At 47.8% G+C, this 13,761-nt stretch overlaps 1 protein-coding gene across 1 annotated transcript in view; it reads left to right on the top strand.

Moving 5' to 3' along the window:
* Positions 1-11,173, top strand: part of LOC119461707 (uncharacterized) — a 57,496-nt gene extending 46,323 nt beyond the window's left edge. Inside the window, 5 exon segments of the mRNA XM_037723083.2 lie at positions 205-486; positions 1,711-1,800; positions 1,802-1,855; positions 2,711-2,807; positions 11,075-11,173. Of these exon segments, the coding sequence (XP_037579011.2) occupies positions 205-486; positions 1,711-1,800; positions 1,802-1,855; positions 2,711-2,791 (507 nt within the window). The 3' untranslated portion in view covers positions 2,792-2,807; positions 11,075-11,173.
* The last annotated feature ends 2,588 nt before the right edge of the window (positions 11,174-13,761 follow it).

Genomic DNA, 13,761 nt, shown 5'->3' with positions numbered 1-13,761 from the left:
TGACCAGAGCGTCGGTTATTGTGTGCCACAGCAGTGTCAGAGAATTAACAACCTAGCACCAGCTCTGGTCATAATGCGTGCGAGTAGCGCGGACAACTTATACAAGGACTGCACGCCTTACCTTTGTTGCGCGCGCGTTAATGAAACTGACGCAGAGCGGCGCACAAATTCTTCGTTTAAAGAAGATTATCGCCCATTTCGCAGTGCCTGTCGAAGGAGGACTACAACGCACTGCAGGACAGGAGCCTGCGCGAGGCTGAGAACAGGAGCAAAGAGCCGTCGTTCCATTGCAAGACGCCCGACTGCCGGGGCTGGTGTTTTCACGACCGCGACGTCGAGCTCTTCCAATGCCCCCTGTGCGACAAGCAGAACTGCCTCCGCTGCGAGGCCATTCACGAGGGCTTGACATGCGCCCAATATCAGGAAGACTTGAAGATCAGGGCCGAGAATGACGCAGCGGCCAAGGCCTCGCTCAACTTTCTCGAGGTGACCCCTTCGCCCTCCTTCATTTTTTTTTCTCTCTAACGCGTCTTCTTTTTACAATCACTCAGACTTTCACATAATAGCGTGTGATGTCACTTCGATTTTGTGTGTGGTGGGGACGAGCACGGTCTCTGCCCTTGTGAGGTCTGCGCAGATACATCTGACATCGCAAACAGACCATTTTCAAGCCTATGTATAGGTCGGCAAACTCCCTCATGAGTCGGCTCACTGAGACTCGGACCAACCCGTGAGTCTTAATGAGCAAAAGCACTCGTGTACCGTGCATTGGATGCACGTTAAAGGACCTCGGGTGGTCAAAATTACTCCGGAGTCCCCCCACTACGGCGTGCCGCATAATCATATCGTGGTTTTGGCAGGTAAAACCCGATAATAAAAATTTTACTCCAAGTGAGCTCAGCTAAGTCGGTCTGAGTCCGAGTGAACCCTAAGCAAAAAAGGTATTTTTGTTAGTGAGCTTGAGTGATTTCAGTTTATCTTGCCGAACTATGCTTTCAGATGTTACTGCTGTACGTCGTGACGTTTCGCATACAAATATAGTTCCTCCGGATGAGACGTCAAGGTTTGTCTTCAGGGGATCTGTATGTAAAAAGTCCCATTATTACGCTCTATTTGGAGTGCTGCAATGTGGACCAAAATTATTTTTGATTATTTGGTGGTGAAATTTATTGGGGAAAATTGCTCGCAGACAACTTGACAGGCTGAAGTACTCAATAGAGGGCAATGAAGGAAAAATCGGTATACAATTATTATTTAACATAGGCTTGTATAAATGACGGCAACAGAATCTAGAGAGATAAAAAAAAACTACATAAAGCGCCAAGGAAAGACAAACGCTTGTGAATGAAATAATGATAGCTTACTTTAGAATATGAAAGTATAGTTTCTACATTTAGTTGATCTGATAAATACAAATATTTGCATGCTTGCTCCAAGGGTCTGAAACAGTTTTCTTTGACGCATTCCTTCACGGCATCTCGTTTCTCCAAGCTTAATCCAGCCATGCGTGTGAGCATGTGTTAACTAAAGCGATTAGTTTAGCATAACGGACGAGCTAAGTGCTGTCGGTGTTGGGATGGTAAGTATGTTTATGAAGGTAAAACGTAGTAGGTGAGCTAGTATATCGGAAGGCCGGAAGTTGAAAATTGCTTGAGCTCTCGCAGTTTAGGTGATGAGATGTAGTGAACAGGGGAGCTTTTCTTGACGCAGGAAATGCTTAGAAGCCAGCAAGCGATGCGATGCCCACAGTGCCGCGTTGTCATCATCAAACGGTCCGGGTGCGATTTCATGGTGTGCACCTTCGTGCCAGACTCAGTTGTGTTGGGCCACCAGAGGAGCTCGATGGGGCCCGAATGTGAGTGTCAACGTCGTTTTTCTTTCTTTATCCCTCCCCTAACCACAACCCTTGGCTCAGCGCAGAGGGGCCGTGAACTCGAAAGCCACCATCAATTTTTTTTTTTTTTTTTTGCTATAGTGGGAGAGAGTGATTGTATATCAGGGGGGTTTAACGCACCACTAAGAGTGACGCGAGGGCCACTTTCTTCTTTCTTATTCGGAAGGAAACGGCAAGTTTTTGCACAAGTATGTCCACTTATTGCAAAGGATACCCCGATTTCACGATTTCTTGGCACTCATTGCAACTATCGCAAGGAAAAACGTATAAAGATGCATCGAATGCAACCCGCCTTTAGAAAACTTTATAAGAATGTGATGATGGAAATAGAAGTCGCGCTTTAACCTCCAAGAATTCTCTATATAGCCCATAATACTACCACAGTGGCAGCGATGCTATATCATATAGCTTGCAGTGCAACAGCATAAAGACTCACGATATTGCTAATACCACAAGGTAGATAAAAGATGGACGGTACCTTGCGTATAAAATATTTCAGCGGTTGCAATCAGCGTGATCACATCCTGAGGCCTGCACTCTTTTTTTTTTTTTTAGGCTGCATGGAGAGCCGAGACGTAAGAACACATGCCACAAACTTTCCTTGCAACACCTAGTTCAGATGTTTAAGTTGTTTGATCTGCACCTTAGATGTAGTTGTATGCGTCACAGTCCTGATCCTCGTCCTGATTCATCGAATTGGATCTGTTTGGGAAAGGCTCTGATCGCGCATATGTAGCCATAGCCTTTCTGCGGACCACGTTCACAGGAGTATCGTGTAGCTATAAGAATCCAGTTTCGTAACTCCTCCCTTCGCAGGGTGTCGGCGACACAAGCGGTGGTTGCAGATGCGGTGTGGGCGGCGTCAAATGCCACCCGACGTGCACGACTTGCCACTAGCTTCAGGAAAGGCGGCGTAAGTCACGATCACTTGTAAACTTCACTTTCTCGTTTGCTCTCGAGAACGTGAAACACAGTGCAGCTGTTCCCACAATTGTGTTGACCTGGATGCATGACTTGGAAGCAATGTTTGTTTTTGCTTTGCTACGTGTGCCTGCACTTCTTTCAATATATATTTATATCGCATAAACTGAGCCGCTCTAGGAACGCATTATTTGGGGCATATATTTTTATTCTCTTCATGCTTCCGACGAATCCCATCGGACGTTCGAGAGTCCCGCTGCCGCAACATGCATCCCATATACCACAAGAGTAGAAGGAAAGCTAGAGCCGACGCCATCAAACGAAGATTCAAGCAAGACCCAGACGCCCGCTACACCGACGCGGCCAAGTATCCGCATCGAAACGCGTACGCTCTCAGCGTCGTAGACTCCCGAGGCCGCGAGTTAGCATCGGCAACCGTCAAGGCACGCAACCCGGAAACGGCGAAAGAAGCGGCAATCGCTTTCGCCACTACCACATGCACAGACGCAGCAGTCATTTTCACCGACTCTCAGGCCACCTGTAGAAATTTCTCGAGGGGCCGCATCTCGGCTGATGCACTCAAGGTACTACAACGACGTAGCACTCCGCTCCCGTACACCTGCGTAACGTGGGTACCCGGACACGAGGGACTAGAGGGGAATGAAGCGGCCCACACCGCTGCCCGCGAGCACGTCAGCCGGGCTCCCTTCGCCCCACACGCCCTCCGACCCGCGGCAGAAGAGGTGGAAGCCGTGCCCAACAACTATTCGGCGATATTGCAACACTACAGGCTCGAGCGCCGCGTGTATCCTCCACCGCACCAAAACCTCGGCAAAGAAGAAAGCGTGGTCCTCAGACGCCTACAAAGCAATACTTACACTCACGGAACTATAATGCACCGCCTCTACCCGACGCTCCACAGCTACCTCTGCCCACTCTGCCACGTTCCCGACACCCTGGCACACTTGCTCTCGGAATGCCCGTGGCATGAAGACAGCGAAATGCAGCCGGAAATGGACGCTAACCGAGCACCAGAAGCAAACGAAGACCATCTATTCGAAACGTGGGAGGCCAAGCTCTCCCTCGGGGACCTGGAAGACCAACAACTCGTCGCCAGGGCCAAGAGGGCAGCCGAAGCCAGAGGGCTTCTGGAATAAGGAACCTTCCCACCTCAGGGTGATACCGGGCCTCGCTCGATCGGGACACTGTTTCAACAATAAACGTTCCTTTCTCTCTCTTTATGCTTGGGAGCTGCTTACGGGACCATTTAGTCTTAATTATTTACATAATTGTAAAATATGTCAACCTATCGCAATTACAAGCCGGCCGAAATATTTTATTTATTGTTAGAATGTCCTGATGACGCGATTAAAGAAAAAATAATAGTGTGTTTTGCAACGATAGAAAAGCTTTCGTGGATGTCGTGATGACGTTTATCATTAGCATGTTTCCTTGACGGCATAAGTCGCCAGGAAAAAAAATGCTTCTTGTCCCCGCCCATGAATCGATCACGAGTACGCGAAGTTTGAGCCATCATCGTCGTCGCGCCCTCGTCGGTCATTGTCGTCGTTATCGTGGTCACGTTAGGATATCGCTATATTTGATTGCTTTCCTTGAGTAACCATTTACAATTTTTTTCTTCTCTTTTTAAGCGAGAACATGATTCTGACATGACAGGTGACTGGGCGAAAGGAAAGTTACGAATTCCCTGGCAATTCAGTGTTCGTTCATGGAAGACGTGCATGGCCGGTGCGATGCAAACTCTAGCAGCGCACTATTAGTTTCGCGTCGATCTAGCTTTTGCAAAACCAAGGCCTCGCAAGTGGCGTGCAGCTAATGTATGCTGCCGTAACATCCTGTGATGTGGAACGAGGGAGAAAATTTCGACGGTCTGCTTGTGGAAACGTGCTGCGACAACCACTGAACCACGACGGACGTGCTGAGCGGTCCGCGGGCCCCTATGCCTTGCTTCGCAAAAGGGCGTGCTCCTGGCTCAAAATGAAAGACCGGTTCATTGGTTGGTTTCAACGTCCAGAAGCTACTGCTGCATGGAATACGAGTAGGCTACAGCATTCCTGACGTTGATGTCTGCCGAAAACCAGTGAATATTTTTTGTCCTTCATACAGTCGAATCCGGATATAACGAATCCGAAAGGAATCACAAAAAAGTTTGATATATAGGTAATTCGATATATAAAATAATAGGCCCTGAGGCAAACGGCGGCTTACCGATTGGTGTGCGCGAGGGCCGCTAAGTTACTGCACGCAACTCGAAAAAAAAATGCAAGCACATTTTATTTACCTGCAAAACAATTGCTGGATCACTTTCAACTTCATTGCAAAGTCCAAGTCGATTGTTTCCTTTACGCTTGCAGAGGCCATCGCTTGTGGAAAATGAAGTCACGAATAGGCACTCAACCCACACGACGATGCCACGAAAATCGGAAAGAAGGCAGTTGACGTTCGAGGTAGCACACGGGCTAGCCAAACAGCTCGACGGGGCTCAACTGACTGCACACACGACCCATGCGGCTCAACTGACTGTACATTCTCTTCTCCACCTCCAGGTGCCAGAAGACCTCAAAGTGCACAAAGAAGTGCACTTTGAGGTATTCGGCGTGGCGCCGCGTTCGTTATATCGAATGTGCTGGTGAACAGGCTTTCTATGTACGCGTGTATCACCCCTATACATTTGCATGGGATTTTCAAGGGGATTTTACAGCTGTTCGATATGCTGCACAATAATTCGTTATATGTGGGTTCGATATATCCAGGTTAGACTGCATATATATATATATATATATATATATATATATATGAACGAGAAGAAAGAGAACCGAGGGGTCCGATTATTATTAATCATATCATAAGATGCCAACAAACAATGACACTAATGACACCATAGGGGAAATTACTTGTACTTACTAATTGAATTAAAGAAATGGTAAATTAATGGTGGTGGCACTGGCTAACACTCCCAGCCAGTGGCGCACCGACGGGTGGGGTTTCGGGGGTTGTAACCCCCACTGAGGTCGAGTTAAACCCCCCTTTTGTTTAACCCGTTTTCTTTCCTTGCGCCTTTGAGTACTGCAACGAAGATGTAAGACGCGCAATCGTTTGCACACTCGCAAAAAGCGCATTTTTTGACAATTTCCCTTGAAGAAATTGAAATTAGTGCTGTTTAGGTGGTATTGGCAAACTAAGGCAAACTGTCAACCCCTCCCCCCCCCCCCCCCCCTGGCAGAGATTCTGGGTGCGCTACTGCTCCCAGCGTTAGTTCTAGTTGTAAAACATAAATACTCCAGAAAGTGCATGGAGGGGAAAACGGCTCCGCGGTAGCTCAATGGTAAGAGCATCGCACGCGTAATGCGAAAACGTGGGATCGTTCCCACCTGCGGACAGTTTTGTAGCGTGCTCGAGCTACACTGGCCAAGCTTGAGCAGTTTCGCGCGTGGCTCCTGGAGAGCCGTGCTGCGCATGCGCGAGGAGCAGTGACGTCACGCGGCGCACAGCTGGCGCGCCGGAGCCGCCGCCGGCGCCGCGCGCGCCTCGCCGGTATGCGCATTCCAGAGTGATGTCATAGTCGCGGCAGACGCACTGGCGCCGGTGCGTGCCCAGCTGTGCGCCTCCGTTGCGCAGTAGCCAAGTCTGACGCTGCGCCGGAGCCGCTTGATAGCGCCTCTCATTTTGTACTCATGCGCAGAGGTATCAGGGGGGGTATAAATGTAGCGGGGCGTTTGCCAGTGTGGTTTAGCCATGGAGAAGGAGAGCGAAATTGCTGCTCAGCGGCGCAGAAGAGCGGAGAAGCTTAACTCATTGGATCTCGAAGTAGTTGCCTGGCAATTAGCGGTTGAGCGTTGGAAGAACGATCAGAAGACTAAACGTGCTGCGGAGACACCGGAGCAAAGGGAGGAACGTCTAGCAAAGCGGCGTCGCCAGGAAGCTGAGCGACGTCCATCTCAGCACCATCTCAGCAGCAGCAACAAGACGCCGTCGATGACGTCAATTAAGGCTCGCCGATTGACTGACTATACGGTGAAACTTTTAGCGAAAGCGCCAGTGCGACTCGGACCTTCGAGACGGACTTCGTAAACAATCCGATGGGATATGTGTGCGACGTGTGTGAAAGACTGTGGCACATGAAAGACTTCACGCCGGTAAGTAGTGCCATGCGTGAAACGTTGAGTTTAGCGGCGCCGCCTGAGTGGGGTGAAACCGTGGCGCGGGTTTGTACAACGTGCAAGAACTTTCTCGTTAAGCCGAACTTTCTCGTTCTCGTTGCAGTGTGTGTCATTGAAGCAGCAGTAAGCATGATAATCAAGCTAATCCTAGACAACCAGGAAAGCTAAGAATAACCAGCTGAACCTTAGCTCACGCTACGTATATCCTGACATAGCCGAGCTAAGCCACTGCTAATTTTTTTCATCCATTTTCATTGCCATTAATTTATCATTTAATTCAATTAGTAAGTACAAGTAATTTCCTCTATGGTGTTCTTGGTGTCATTGTTGGCATCTTATGTACACAAAACCGAAAACGTCCGTGTACTTAGATTTAGGTGCACGTTAAAGAACCCCAGGTGGTCGAAATTTTCCGGAGTCCCCCCACTACGGCGTGCCTCATAATCAGATCGTGGTTTTGGCACGTAAAACCCCATAATTTAATTGTGGTCCCTCCTTGTGATCCCTAAACACCTTCGCTCGGCTGTTCTTCACGAACTTCACGACCTCCCCACTGCCGGTCACCTGGGTGTGTCACGTACCTACGACCGGATCCGCCGACGCTTCTTTTGGCCAGGGCTTGCTCGCTCCGTTCGAAGATACGTAGCTGCGTGTGAGAAATGCCAGCGACGCAAGACACCATAGACGCTCCCTGCTGGATACCTTCAACCAATCGACATTCCCGCGGAGCCATTCTTTCGGGTTGGTTTAGATTTACTTGGTCCTTTTCCTCTTTCTACCTCTGGGAACAGGTGGATCGCAGTGGCCACAGATTACGCCACGCGCTACGCCATCACCCGAGCGCTCCCTACAAGCTGCGCCACAGCTGTTGCCGATTTTCTTCTACGCGACGTGATTTTATTACATGGAGCACTCTCACACAACAACACGACAACTTCTCACAGACCGTGGCCGGACATTCCTGTCAAAAGTTATCGCGGACATCCTGCAGTCCTGTGCCACGAGGCACAAGCTATCCACGTCATACCATCCGCAAACAAATGGCCTCACGGAGCGTCTTCGCACTCTCACAGACATGCTCGCGAAGTATGTCTCTTCCGACCACACTGACTGGGACCTCGCTCTACCGTTTGTCACCTTTGCGTATAATTCCTCGCGCCACGACACAGCCGGTTACTCCCCATTTTTCCTTCTGTTCGGCCGAGAACCAGCACTGCCCCTCGATACAACCCTCCCTGTTCACGCGGCACCCACCAGTGAATACGCACTTGATGCCGTCGCCCGCGCTGCCCACGCAAGGGAAATTGCCCGTGACCGCCTTCTGAACTCCCAATAGAGTCAAAGGCGTTTGTACGACCGGCGACACCGAGACGTGCACTTCCCGCCTGGTTCTTTGGTGTTTCTATGGTCTCCGTCGCGTCAGGTCGGCCTGTCAGAAAAACTGCTGTCTCGTTACACAGGCCCCTACCAAGTGCTTCGTGCCGTGACTCCTGTCACCAACGAGATCGCCCCTGACGCCCCATCTGCTTCCCAGTCCAGCGATATCGTGCACGTTACACTACTGAAGCAGTATCACCCTCCCAGTGATGACATTTAGACGCTCCGGGACGTCGCTTCTGCCGCCGGGGGATTATGCTACACGCGTGTGGTATTTGATTGTTTGAACGAGGCGCGCGGGCGCCATCACTCGAGAAAAGAAGAGGAAGAACGAGCTGGGCTCGCGCTGTGAATCTAACCGGTCAGCGCTGCAACCGCTGTTGTAAATACAAACTGTAAATAGTGGCTCGTCTTAATGACTCGTTCTTCGCGTAACAATATATATAAAACCTTGCAGTATGGCAGTTTTTCCTTCACCTTCAGATTCTATTTGTATTATCTGGAACTGGGTACTAAGTTGGCTGTGTGGCGAATTTTGCAACGCAACGCAATCGAAAACGTTGTTACAGTAGTGTTATTGCTACATGCCGACAACTATAATACTCCTAGATAACACGTTAGCTAAGGCGTTGCGCTGCTGAGCACGAGGTCGTGGGATCGAATCCCGGCAGCGGCGGCCGCATTTCGATGAAGGCGAAATGCAAAAACGCCCGTGTGCTTGCGTTGTAGTGCACGTTAAAGAACCCCAGGTGGTCAAAATTAATCCGGAGCCCTCCACTACGGCGTGCCTCATAATCAGAACTGGTTTTGGCACGTAAAACCCCAGAAAGAAGTAGATAACACGGGCAGGTACCGCATTCATGTTACTCAATACACAACGGCCATGCTTAAGCCCTCGTAAAGTGATGCGCCGCGCCGTGTGGCCTATACCATGTGTCCCACGTGACTTGTGCCAAAATTTAAAAATATGCAAGTGCCACGTAGCTGGACGGAAGAGGTAATGTTGCTTGCCGTCGCTTGCAGCAAGTCGGACTACTTTTCGTATTTTCATTAATTACATGATTAGTTATTATTAAGTAATCAACTTCATTAATATTATAATCATAGCAAAAGCGTCAATGCGAAAATTGTAGACCATCCTGGAAAATTGCACATCCAGCTTTCTGTTGCTCAATACGTGCTACATAAAAGTATTTTCCAAGCCTGAAACAAGCCTGCGAAAAGTGCTGAAAGAAAGCCCGCGAAACACGAAAAAGTGCAGTCATTTCAAGACTGGGCTGTTATAATTATTTTTTCTTTTCCTTTCTTTCTTTTTTTTCTTCTTCTTTTTGTCATTGTAAATATGGAAATGGCGTTTGTAAGGTACACGTACCTTAATTCCGTCACAGCGTCTCTTACGGTTCCAGTGAAAATTGGTAATATGATTTTCATCAAAATGGCTCGCGTTTCTTGTTATATATTTAGTACCTTGCATCGGATTGTAGATCAGCTGCTTCGCGCTTTATAAGCAGGTGAACACATTACTGTATATTATTATGCGACATTTAACGAACATGGTTACCCCTGTATAATATTCATTTTTGACGTTCAAAGCAGATGTTGAACTCTTGCATTTTATTGCAATAGCAATTATATGGACACACCAAGCGCATTTCTGTTGTTGTTGTCGTCGTCGTCGTCGTCGTCGTCGCCGCCGCCGCCGCCGCCGCCGCCGTAAGGTTCCGTATAAAGTCCAACGGCGATAAAATCGTCACCGCGCGCCGTACGCTGTGTGTGTGTAAGTGAAAGCGTACGAGGGTGAGCCGGCAATCGCCGCTCAATGTATAGCGCACGCGAGGGAGGAAGGCAGGCCGAAAGCGCGCGGTCCCCGCGAGGCACGGGGGCGCGAGGCAGGGAGGGTGCGTTCTGCCCCGTCGACTGCTGCTAACGAATCTGCCGCGCGGGCGCCGTATCTTGAACGCGATCTGCGATGTTGGCGAAGTGCACGCCCGCGCGGGCCTCATCTTCAAAGTGATCTGCGATGGGGACAAGGTGCATGCGCCGAGTGCCGGTAGCTTCGTATGCGCTGTGCTTTCGACGTTTAGTTCGCGTTGAAGCGAGACGAGAGACAGCGCGAAGGTCAGTTTGCCCGCTGCTGCTGGCGCGCTTTTTCACTCCGGCGTTTTCACAGCGAGTTTCCGCGGTCATCGAGCGAGATGTGTTCACGTTTACCTGTGTGCGCGTGACACCGTGCTTGTCTATTTAGTTAGTAAGCGAATGTTTACAACTTTATACCGCCCATTAAACTAATGTCCTTGCTTCGTATAGCTCTCTACTAATTTGCTATCGCAATCGATGCTTTCCTTTCGAATGAAGCTGCGACTTTTTTTTTTTTTTTTGCAAAGATCTGCGTCAATTCCGCAATGGCGTGGTAGCATTCGGCACTCAAAATGGCGAGCTTACGCTTTCCGCCCGGGCCGCAACGATTAACCTTTAAATGACCTTATCATCTCCAACTGCATTGCGGCGCAAAGAACAGTGGATAAATTGACAAAGAATGCCTCTTTTGGTTTACATCCCACGTTCTTGGCGCGCGCTGCAGTTAAAACATCAATGCCACTTGGCCGAACTTCTATGCTGTTGCCTTCTCAACTATTCCGCTGTCCAACTGAAAACTCAATGTTGATTCTTGTGTACTTTGTTCTCTTTCTCCCTCTTGTAGGAAGCGGTGCTGCGCAACAGAAGGTCCGATCCCTCCCGATATCCTGGTTGAAGAGTAACATTAAAAAAACAACTCGTCAATAAATGAACACAAATAGTAGGTTCACGTGTTTTGTACTTCGAAAATCAGTACTTGTTAACAAAAAAGCTTGTATATAGTTTGCTGGCCTCAAATTTTGTAAGGCAACCGTGAGAAAGAAAAAAAAAATTGTGTTGTTGGAGTTGGTGAAAGAGGACGTTTTTCATCTGGCAGAAATAAATTTCTAGCGTTCGCCTTATGCTATACGTTCATCGTTGTGTTTATTTCAGTCATGAAAGGGAAAAAAGTGTCATCCACCCGAATGTAGCATGACGCTACAAAAGAAACCCATACGGGTTTCTCTAAAAGAAAGCTTCACAGATGAGGAAATATTCGGCCTCATCCCGGATTCGAACCCGCGGGACTAACGCCTTTCCGCGGGGCGGTCGCTCTACCATCCGAGCTAACTAGGAGGTTTTAGCAGATTGTAGCGCGATGGCGAATTAATCGAGAACTCGAAGCACACTGAATACGGAAAATCGGTTTTAATTTTTTCTTCACCTTGCGGGATTGCGCAAAACTGATTTGCATTTTTTCAGTCATGCAAGACCTACATTTGCTGTAATCGGGCAGTCACATTCAAAGTGAACACAACACTTTAGTTTCATACTTTCGCCATGCCTGGAGCACGTGAACTGCGCGAAAGCTGCCTATAAGGCTCATCTGGTACAAGAAAGTTCGATATTTGTTTCGAAAAAAAAAAAAAACTGACTGACGGACAAAGTAAAAATACGGTATACTTAAAGTTCGCACGTAACAAATAAATGTGGTTGATTAGTGACGATATGTCCACAGACCGTACTCCAAACCAGACCTGCACGACGTGCAGGAAATTAGCACCAGAATTGCAATTTTCGTTTATTATCATGTTAATCACCTCGCGTCGGTTACTTTAAACAGAGTGGTTCACTTTTCCAAATGTTTGTTTTTCTTTTTCTTTTTTTTTTTGCCTGGATGCTGCGAATTACCAGTGCACTTCGAGCGCGAATTCGCAGATGTATGATCACTTCCGAGATAGCGTTACTATACATGGATACACAATAAGGCATCGCCACAATTAACACTGGTATTATCTGGCTGAAGGATTCGTAAAGTTGCGGTGTGTCGGAATCGCCTCTGAAAGCGTTCCACGGAACTCAAGCTTTTATTATTCACCAAATGTATTTCGTGTAGCGTGCATTGCGTGCACGTTAAAGAACCCTGCAGGCGGTCAAAAATTAATCCGGAGTCCCCCATTACGGCGCGCGCCTCAATCATATATCGTTGTATTCGCACGTAAAACCCCCGAATAAACTTTTTTAACGTGTCTCGTATATATGCTCTCAGAATACCCATCATGGTAACCAGGGTTATATTTTGTAACGATCGATTTCCACTCTTTCTACCCTTTGTCATGTGCAGGGATTCCACCGCGCCGCCATTATCGGTCACTCGGCATGACAGATAAGAAAAATGAAGAACAATGTGCCACAGCGAAAATCGACCAATGCACCGCAAAGTATGAACACGACATCCGTAAATAAAATATGCTGGCAGCCCACTAGCACACCTAACAAAGCCCACAACTATATTGGCCAGCGGTCGTTGTGGGGGGCGCTTTACAGTGTTCTGCTCAGAGTCATCGAAGATAGACGTCAGCATAAACTGTTACATATCTTGCATGCCTGCTCGTTACGATCACCCTTGGTCAGTCTGCAAACGCAAGAGTGTTTAAGATGTGTAGTACATATCGAGAGAGGACTTGCGACGCTCGCCCATTAATCTTATATCCTTTATGTGAAATCTAAATATTGTACGTATTAACACTATGAAAGTTAACTGTCTTCGGAAATTCGTTATATACCAATGATTAATATTAATTAGCATAAATTAACCACATGGAATGGTAAGGGATACGCATCGATATTCGACTCATGTCTGTGTGCCCTACCTGTCTAAAAGAACAGGTGGTTACATCGAACATTTACATTTAACGTTTTTCGTTCTTAGAAAAGAAACTTAAGCCTCACGTTCCACAGAGCCTGCATCAAAGATCACTCTGTGATCGCTGCCAGGGATAAATGTTGCATAGGCCTAGAAGTCCGTGTTTGGAACAAAAACGGAGCAATAGGGACAGAGTGCAGGCGTTGAATTATTTTTATTACGCTGGGTGGGGCTGAGCTCGGTCGTGTCGAAAACTTAAAAAAAAAACAAAAAAACATTCACGCAATATAAAATACGCATTTTCAAAATTTGCGCCTTGCTTCTGCATAGGCACCAAATTTCATATAAAGCCCGCCAAAATTATTGGAAAAGTCGTTTGTAGCGAGAAAGAAGTAGAAGGGGTTATCTCGTGTCAACATCCCTGCACCACACCCTCTTTCCAACTTCTCGATATCAGGAAATGTCGAAAAAAAAACCAGTGTTTTCGCAACTATACCGTGAGATTATTAAGAAATTTCCTGCGCTTAGTGGAATAGAGAAAAGAAGGCAAAATGATAGACAGCAAGGAACGCCGGTCTTCTACTGCCATTCTGTCCTGTTGCTTTGTATACTTTTGCCTTATTTTCCTTATTTCCTTATTTTCCTTATTAATCCGGAGGGCTCCACTACGGCGTGCGTCATAATCA

Source organism: Dermacentor silvarum, chromosome 1 (genome assembly GCF_013339745.2).
Source record: "Dermacentor silvarum isolate Dsil-2018 chromosome 1, BIME_Dsil_1.4, whole genome shotgun sequence".
In the NCBI taxonomy this organism is placed as follows: Eukaryota; Metazoa; Arthropoda; class Arachnida; order Ixodida; family Ixodidae; genus Dermacentor; species Dermacentor silvarum.
Note: the sequence above shows the minus strand (reverse complement) of the source record. Positions and strands in the feature narration are given on the sequence as shown.